This window comes from Oncorhynchus mykiss, chromosome 11 (genome assembly GCF_013265735.2).
Source record: "Oncorhynchus mykiss isolate Arlee chromosome 11, USDA_OmykA_1.1, whole genome shotgun sequence".
In the NCBI taxonomy this organism is placed as follows: domain Eukaryota; kingdom Metazoa; phylum Chordata; class Actinopteri; order Salmoniformes; family Salmonidae; genus Oncorhynchus; species Oncorhynchus mykiss.
Window position 1 is genome coordinate 38945625 of NC_048575.1, and position 9072 is coordinate 38954696.

The 9072-nt window shown below is 39.3% G+C and overlaps 1 protein-coding gene across 2 annotated transcripts; it reads left to right on the forward strand.

The window, feature by feature from the left end:
* The first annotated feature begins 5667 nt into the window (after positions 1-5667).
* LOC110535679 (peptidyl-prolyl cis-trans isomerase C) lies at positions 5668-8729 on the forward strand. Of its 2 annotated transcripts, XM_021620839.2 has the most exons (6): positions 5668-5912; positions 6030-6079; positions 6877-6990; positions 7351-7444; positions 7712-7896; positions 8156-8602. In XM_021620839.2, the coding sequence occupies exons 1-6, from the start codon at positions 5906-5908 to the stop codon at positions 8282-8284; spliced, it is 579 nt and encodes a 192-aa protein (XP_021476514.1). In that variant the 5' UTR covers positions 5668-5905; the 3' UTR covers positions 8285-8602. The 2 variants fall into 2 exon arrangements, with proteins under 2 accessions (XP_021476514.1, XP_021476512.1); XM_021620837.2 differs by having other exon boundaries at positions 5668-6079; positions 8156-8729.
* Positions 8730-9072: the final 343 nt, after the last annotated feature.

A 9072-nucleotide genomic window follows, 5' to 3' on the forward strand; every position in this document is an offset into this window, starting at 1 on the left:
TCTCTGCAGGTCATTCACTAGGTCCCCCTGTGTGGTTCTGGGATTTTTGCTCACCGTTCTTGTGATCATTTTGACCCCACGGGGTGAGATCTTGCGTGGAAGTGTACCTATGGATGAAAATTACAGACCTCTCTCATCTTTTTAAGTGGGAGAACTTGCACAATTGGTGGCTGACTAAATACTTTTTTGCCCCACTCTACATCCATGTAATTCTATGATTTCCAAATTTGTGGCTCTTGATGATATCTGCATTTTCTGTGAAAAAGAAGGTGAGAATCTGTCTCACTTGTTCTTTGAATGTAAATTTGTGTCAGAATTTTGGGAAAACCTTGCAAAGTACTTATTTACCGTTATGAACACTGCCTATAATTTTAACATGAAATATATAATATGTTACTATTGCAATGATAACAAAACCACTGAAATGATTATTCATTTTATTTTATTCTTGTTGCCAAATACTTTATACACAAACAAAAATTCCAAAATTCTATACCAAAATTACCGATTTTTCTGATTGAATTTAATTATCTTATTAAAATACTAACCCTTAGTGAACAACAACAAGAATAACATCTTCATGAATCATTATAATAAGATATTTTCAGAGTGAATATAATTGCACTTAAATTGTTTCTATTTTGTATTGTATTTTTATTTCAAAGGTTTTGTATGTTTGAGCATTGTTAATACTTGTGTTTGGTTTGCTAGTCATGTTTGATGTAGCAATGTAAGTTGATTTTTGTATTATGAATAAAATAAATTTATAATATATGTATATTTTTTTAAGATACGTGAACATGCCAGTTATAGCTAGCTAATAAAGAGCTATGTTAAGAAATATCCTGTAGTACTGCATTGTATTATTTTGTACAAAGTGTGCAAAACAAGACAATAGGGTATTGAAATTATGTATTGTGCAATTTCTTGGCTTGCAATGTCTCGTGCAAGTTCACTAAAGTAAGGGCAATCAATGAGTATGCTGAACTATTTAACACGCAACAGACCGAAGAGAAACGCACACTAGTGTTTTTCATAAAGGGTGCAGGCGAGGGAGAGTGAGGATCGGGGCAGGCAGAGAGACAGTCAACCGTGCGCATAGGCTATACCAGTGATTCCCAACTTTTTTGGTTACTGTACCACCAACTGAATTTTTCTCTGCCCGGAATACCCCTGAAGTACCCCCTCGTGCAGTTTACCAGTAGGCCTATGGTCTCATGAGTCTTTTCAAGTACCCCCTGTGGTTAGGCCAAGAAGCCCCAGGGGTCCTAGTACCCCTGGTTGGGAACCCCTGGGCTATACTGTATGTACCCCTCTCACCAGGCTCGAATATGACTCTCACAATATTAACTTATGTAGAGTATTTCAACAGCATGGGATGTTAGGTGAGAAGGACATCTCCAATAAGAATTCCTATTGTAAACTGTCCAGGGTGATGACAGTAGGGTATTAACTTCAGATCAAATGATTATAGGTTTCTGTTATTGTATCAGGATAGGCTATCCCATGCATTCAATTAAATTGAAACAGTAAATTACTCCACCAAGGCAACATACATAAGGTTCGATATGTGTATTATTACATTTTCATAGCACTACATCAAAAAGAAATAAAGATTGTAAACCACAGTGAGTCGTGTACAACCCATGTCCAAATAATTTCAAGCTTAAAAGATAAATACTCACAGGGTGACCCTTCAGTCCATGATGAACAACAACTTGTGGTCTGCAGAGCCTCAGCCCACCACCCCCTATAGCCAGACCAGACGCTGGTGGAAGGGGCCACTATGAACTCACCATCTTTAGCCCCAGATGGAATGCACCATAGTAGCTCATTAGTACCTTCAGGTGAAAGAAATGGTGGGAAAACAACAAGATCATAAAATACTTAAATACTTCACCAACTCTCCATCTTAAATCCCCAATATTTTCAATATTTACAGAATTATATTTTGAGTATTGTATTACATTATTGAACTTCAACATCATAAATGCATGTGAATGGTGCCAGAGATGAAGGCTGCCGTTTTATTGGCTCTTAACCAATAGTGCTATTATGTTTGTTTTTTTGCATTGTTTGTAACTTATTTTGTACATAATGTTGCTGCTACCGTCTCTTATGACCGAAAAGAGCTTCTGGACATCAGAGCAGCAATTACTCACCTTGAATTGGACTGTCATTAAAAACTGTAATATCTTGTGTTTCACCGAGTCGTAGCTGAACGACGACATGGATAACATACAGCTGGCGGGTTATACACTAGAACAGCTGCCTCTGGTAAGACAAAGGGTGGCGGTCTATGTATATTTGTAAACAACAGCTGGTGCATGATGTCTAAGGAAGTCTCAAGGTTTTTCTTGCCGGAGGTATAGTATCTCATGATAAGCTGTACTATCTATAGCTGTACACTATCTACCAAGAGAGTTTTCATCTGTATTTTTTCTAGCTGTCTATATACAGCCATAGACCGGCACTAAGATCGCACTCAATGAGCTGTATACCGCCATAAGCAAATGGGAAAACGCTCATCCAGAGGCGGTGCTCCTAGTGGCCGGGGACTTTAATGCAGGGAAACTTACATTAGTTTTAACAAATTTCTATCAGCATGTTAAATGTGCAACCAGAGGGAAAAAAACTCTAGACCACCTTTACTCCACACACAGATACGCATACAAAGCTCTCCCCTTGCCCTCCACTTGGCAAATCTGACCATAATACTATCCTCCTGATTGCTGCTTACAAGCAAAAATTAAAGCAGGAAGCGCCAGTGACTCGGTCAATAAAAAAATTGTCAGATGAAGCAGATGCTAAACTACAGGACTGTTTTGTTAGCACAGACTGGAATATGTTCCAAGATTCTTGAGGACTACACCACATAAGTCATTGGCATCATCCCCACAGTTTATGTATGTACATACCCTAACCAGAAGCCATGGATTACAGGAAACATCTACACTGAGTTAAAGGGTAGAGCTGCCACTTTCAAGGAATGGGACTATAAGAAATCCCGCTATGCCATCCGACGAGCCACCAAACAGGCAAAGTGTCAATACAGGACTAAGAACGAATTGTAATACATCGGCTCCGACCCTCGTAGGATGTGGCAGGGCTTGCAAACTATTAAAGAGTACAAAGGGAAGCAAAGCCGAGAGCTGCCCAGTGACACGAGCCTACAAGATGAGCTAAATAACTTCTATGCTCGCTTTGAGGCAAGTAACACTGAAACATGCATGAGAGCATCAGCTGTTCCTGACTACTGTGTGATCACGCTGTCCGCAGCCGGTGGGAGTAAGACCTTTAAACGGGTCAACATTCACAAAGGCCGCAGGGCCAGACGGATTACCAGGACGTGTACTCCGAGCATGCGCTGACCAACTGGCAAGTGTCTTCACTGATATTTTCAACCTCTACCTGTCTGAGTCTGTAACACCAACATGTTTCAAGCAGACCACCATAGTCCATGTGCCCAAGAACATCAAGGTAACTTGCCTAAATGACTACAGATCCGTAATGACTACCGACCTGCATGTACATATTACCTCAATTACCTCGACTAACCGGTGCCCCTGCACATTGACTCTGTACCGGTACCCCCTGTATAAACCTCGCTATTGTTATCTTACTGCTGCTCTGTAATTACAGTTGAAGTCAGACGTTCATACACCTTAGCCAAATACATTTAAGCTCAGTTTTTCACAATTCCTGAAGTTTAATCCTAGTAAAAATTCCCTGCCTTAGGTCAGTTGGGATCATCACTTCATTTTAAGAATGTGAAATGTCAGAATACTAGTAGACAGAATGATTTGTATAAGCTTTTAATTCTTACATCACATTCCCAGTGGGTCAGAAGTTTACATACACTCAATTGGTATTTGGTAGCATTGCCTTTTACATTGCTTAACTTGGGTCAAACATTTCGGGTAGCCTTCCACAAGCTTCCCACAATAAGTTGGGTAAATTTTGGCCCATTACTCCTGACAGAGCTGGTGTAACTGAGTCAGGTGTGTAGACCTCCTTGCTCGCACACACTTTTTCAGTTCTGCCCAAAAATCTTCTATAGGATTGAGGTCAGGGCTTTGTGATGGCCACTCAATATATCCACAAATTACTCTAAAAGCAGCCTACAGCAAATGCAGTTTAGAGTTTTGTAATTAAAAAAAATGTGATTACATTTTAAACCAATTAATTTTAAAGTGAGATGGCAATAAAACACCATAATATTTTTTATATATAAAATAAATAAAAATGACAAATTTAAACTTACAATAAATAATATATATTTTCCCTGCCTCATGATGCCATCTATTTTGTGAAGTGCACCAGACCCTCCTGCAGCAAAGCAGCCACAACATGATGCTTCCACCCCCGTACGATACGTTTGGGATGGTGTTCTTCGGCTTGCAAGCCACCCCCTTGTTACACCAAACATAACAATGGTCATTATGGCCAAACAGTTAAAATTTTGTTTCATCAGACCAGAAGATATTCTCCAAAAAGTACGATCTTTGTCCCCATGTGCAGTTGCAAACCGTAGTCTGGCTTTTTTGGGGCGGTTTTGGAGCAGTGGCTCCTTCCTTGCTGAGCGGCCTTTCAGGTTATGTCGATATAGGACTCGCTTTACTGTGGATATAGATACTTTTGACCGGTTTCCTCCAGCATCTTCACAAGATCCTTTGCAGTTGTTGTGGGATTAATTTGCACTTTTTGCACCAAAGTACGTTCATCTCTAGGAGAGAGGGCGTCTCCTTCCTGAGCGGTATGACGGCTGCGTGGTCCCATGGTGTTTGTACCTGAGTACTATTGTTTGGATGAACATGGTGCCTTCAGGCGTTTGGAAATTGCTCCCAAGGATGAACCAGACTTGTGGAGGTCTGCAATTTTTTTTCTGAGGTCTTGGCTGATTTCTTTTGATTTTCGCATGATGTCAAGCAAAGAGGCCCTGAGTTTGAAGGTAGGCCTTGAAATACATCCACAGGTACATCTCCAGTTGACTCAAATGGTGTCAATTAGCCTATCAGAAGTTTCTAAAGCCATAACATCATTTTCTGGATTTTTCCAACTGTTTAAAGGCATACTCAACTTAGTGTATGTAATCTTCTGACCCACTGGAATTGTGATAGAGTGAATTATAAGTGAAATAATCTGTCTGTAAAGAATTGTTGGAAAAATTACTTCTGTCATGCACAAAGTAATGTCCTAACCCACTAGCCAAAACTATGGTTTGTTAACAAGAAATATGTGGAGTGGTTGAAAAACGAGTTTTAATGACTCCAACCTAAGTGTATGTAAACTTCCGACTTCAACTATACATTAAATACATTAAATAGTCATTCAGAAGTCTTGGCCACTGGAATAAAATCGTTTTTTGGCTCAGTCAATTGAAGGGTTCCCGAGTGGCGTAGTGATCTAAGACTCTCCATCTAAGACATTGCATCGTTGTACAGGGTATGCCATCATTGTAAATAAGAATTTGTTCATAACTGATTTGCATAGTTAAATAAAGGTTACTTAAAAAAAAAGTCTAATAATTGCCTACCCATGTCCTGAATGCTGTAACCTATTCACATTTGTTTGTATACGGGGAAATAAAACAATAGCCAACGACAACAAGAGTATATAGCCGAGTCGGCTTCAGATGCTGGATGTGTTATGTCTCCAAAATTGCCAGAGGGCGCAGTTTCTGATCGGGACACAAAACCCTCTACGGTTTTGTTGGATTGGTAAACCTGTTTTAACACGAAATTATAGAGAATGCATTGTCGGAAGGGAGGCTATTTGAGGAGCGCTCGGTGCATCTATCTCATTTCTCACTGAGTTGAAGCAAAGGTTGGGCTCCATTCTAAAGCCAACCTCTCCGCTAAAACACGGCCCAATTTGGAGTGGGGTTGTATATCATGCAGGAAGGATGGATGGTAAAAATATTTTTTTTCTGACATCTTTGATACGCTGAGATTATTATTTGTTTTGTTTCTGCAAGATGGAGCCGCAAATGATATCCTGCTTCGTTTTCTTGGCTTTTGCGTTTTCAGAAAACGTCGGATGTATTAGAGGAAGGGTTGGACCTAAAGTGACCGAAAAGGTTAGTAGAGCATCGTGCTATCATGTTATTTTATGTGACGTCGGAGAATACACAAACACAGGCTTGCCACACCGGGGAATTCGATGGAAGCCTTCGAAGAACAGCTGCATTGTTGAATACATAGCACGAGAACCTACATGTTCATAACAGGTATAGCGCAATAACAGCACACGGTATTTATCACATTCTTACGTTAAACGGCTTAGTAGCCTACACATATCGACATAGGAGCCTCGGGAGCTAGGAATAGTTAACCGGAGATTAAACTCAACATAGCCTATTTTTTTTTATATACAAGTAGCCTGGCTACTGCCAAATGGGCAAGGCATTGAATGGAATGAGTCGGACTATAAAAGCCAAGCTATTCCACATAATATGCTACACTCATTCCCCATTGCACCATTTAGTAAAATATCCTTTAGAAATGCAGCTTGTAGGCCTATGTTTATGGGATATATTAGCTATTCAAATTTGTACAATAAGTAATTACAATCTATAAGTGTATAAATACAAATTGGGACTATTTAGGAAAACGTCAAAGGTTCAGATTTTTCTACTCTCAAATGCCACCAGTGCCCACCACCATTAAGATAAAGTGACTTTAAGCCTGTGCAACTAGATGAGATATTTTCTCCAGTTCAGCAATATATCAAATATCATAGGACACAAATATGATCACTTCTGTTTCACATCTCAACAAACTCTAATCTATAAACTGTACTGTATCACTCTACAGTCTACAGTATATGAATACATAATTGAAGCTGGCATGTTTTGTGTTTGTCTCCCTATCACAGGTGTTCTTTGACATCACTGTGGCAGGTCATGAAGTTGGCCGGATTGTGATTGGCCTGTTTGGAGATGTTGTTCCCTTGACTGTGAATAACTTTGTGGCTCTTGCCACAGGGGAGGTAAGCCTGTGAAACCTGTTATTTTTGTGTGAGTAAACAACACAAAGGAAAGCATCTGAATACCAATATCCATCCATAGATCATAGGTCTTAAGAGCTGACATGATGTTGCTTTGGCAGAGTAAACTGAACACTCCGTCTTCATCTCAAATGGCACCCTATTCTCTAAATGGTGTACTTTTTACCAGGGCCCATAGGGGCTCTTGTCAAAAGTAGTCCACTATGTTGGGAATATGGTGCAATTTACAGTATTTGATTCTAACACACGGTTGCTAGCTAATAGATCACCAGCATATTCCTTGCACAATTGCAAATGGATAAGCGATACTCATTTCAATTTCAAAAATCGTTGTTTTTGCAGAAAGGATACGGCTACAAAGGAAGTACATTTCACCGGGTGATCAAGGACTTCATGATCCAAGGAGGTGACTTCACAGCTGGAGATGGAAATGGAGGTAAGAAAGATTTAAGTATGATCACGTAGAGTTTGACCTGTCTTAGACATTTGATCTCATGTTGAATGTTGGGAATAGTAACAATAATAATAATTCATTTAATTTGTAAAGCGTTTTTCTCATAGAGCATCAACAGAGCAGAAAAGGTGGTTATGTGCACTCCCTTAAAGTTCTCTGTGGGTCTATCCTTGAGGGCACCATATTCCCTATAGATTGCACTACTTTTGACACAGTCCCTAAATGCTGTTTACTCATTTGCTGGCACAGGTAGAAGCATTTACGGGAACCAATTTGCTGATGAGAACTTCAAGCTGAAGCACATGGGAGCAGGTTGGGTCAGCATGGCCAACGCAGGCCCAGACACCAACGGCTCTCAGTTCTTCATCACTGCGTCCAGGGCTCCTTGGCTGGACGGGAAGCACGTGGTGTTTGGGAAAATCTTGGAGGGCATGGTAAGTAGAGGCACACTACTGGAGGCTCACAATTTGCTGTTAGAGTTTGAATTGTTTTTGTGGCCACAGACATTGGAAAATCATCTGTCACTCACACACACACACACACACACACACACACACACACACACACACACACACACACACACACACACACACACACACACACACACACACACACACACACACACACACACACACAGGTGATACATAGTGGTCCAATTCAACACTAATACATATTCTAATGTTATTTTTTCAGTCTGTGGTTCATACCATCGAGCTCCAAGACACAAATGACCGGAACCTGCCCTACACAGAGTGTGTCATTGTCAACAGTGGGAAGATAGAAGTCAAAGAGCCATTTATTGTGGATGTGGAGGGTTGGTAGGGTTATCACTATGTGTGTTACTGTATTCAAAGAAGTATTATGCAGTTGTTGTTTATGGCTCTCTAATGTGTATACTAACTTTTAACAAAATGAATACAATGAATTCAGTCATTATGAGAAGATGTCATTTACAATTAATATCTTAAAACCATTGTAATTTAGTTTCTTAACCTACACTCATTAACTGCCAAAATGATCAGTATGTCATTTGCACTATCCACTCAGCACTTTGTCATGCTAAGCTGAAACAACTTTTAGTTTTTTACAATGTTGAAAGATTACACAAAGTATATAATACTTCACTTATTTTGACATATCAAATGTAATCACAGCAGCTGTATGTTGTGAAATGTTAATGAGGTTCCCATTTGTGAACATGTTGCATTGTTATGGTGAGTATGTTTTATTATTTATGAGAAATTAAATTGTGGGGATTAATCTGGAAGATGTAGTAGCAAGCTGCAAAGTTGTTAATATTTAAAAAACTACTGCACAATTGCATAGAAAATTGCTAGTGATTACTTCAGGGCAATTCCACTTTAACCGAATTACACTTTGACTCAGATATATCACTTTAAAATGTATGCCAAACAAAAACATTGATTTCTAAGTTTAACAAACCATATAACTCCATGCACAATGACTACTTTGAACAATTTACACTTACATTTACTAAAAGAACTGTGCAGTTGCAAAGTTTGGTAATAGAATTACGGTAAAATCTCCCTGTTTCTTATGAAAACACATTTTCCAATAATTAAGATTCAAATATGTATGCAAAAATAATG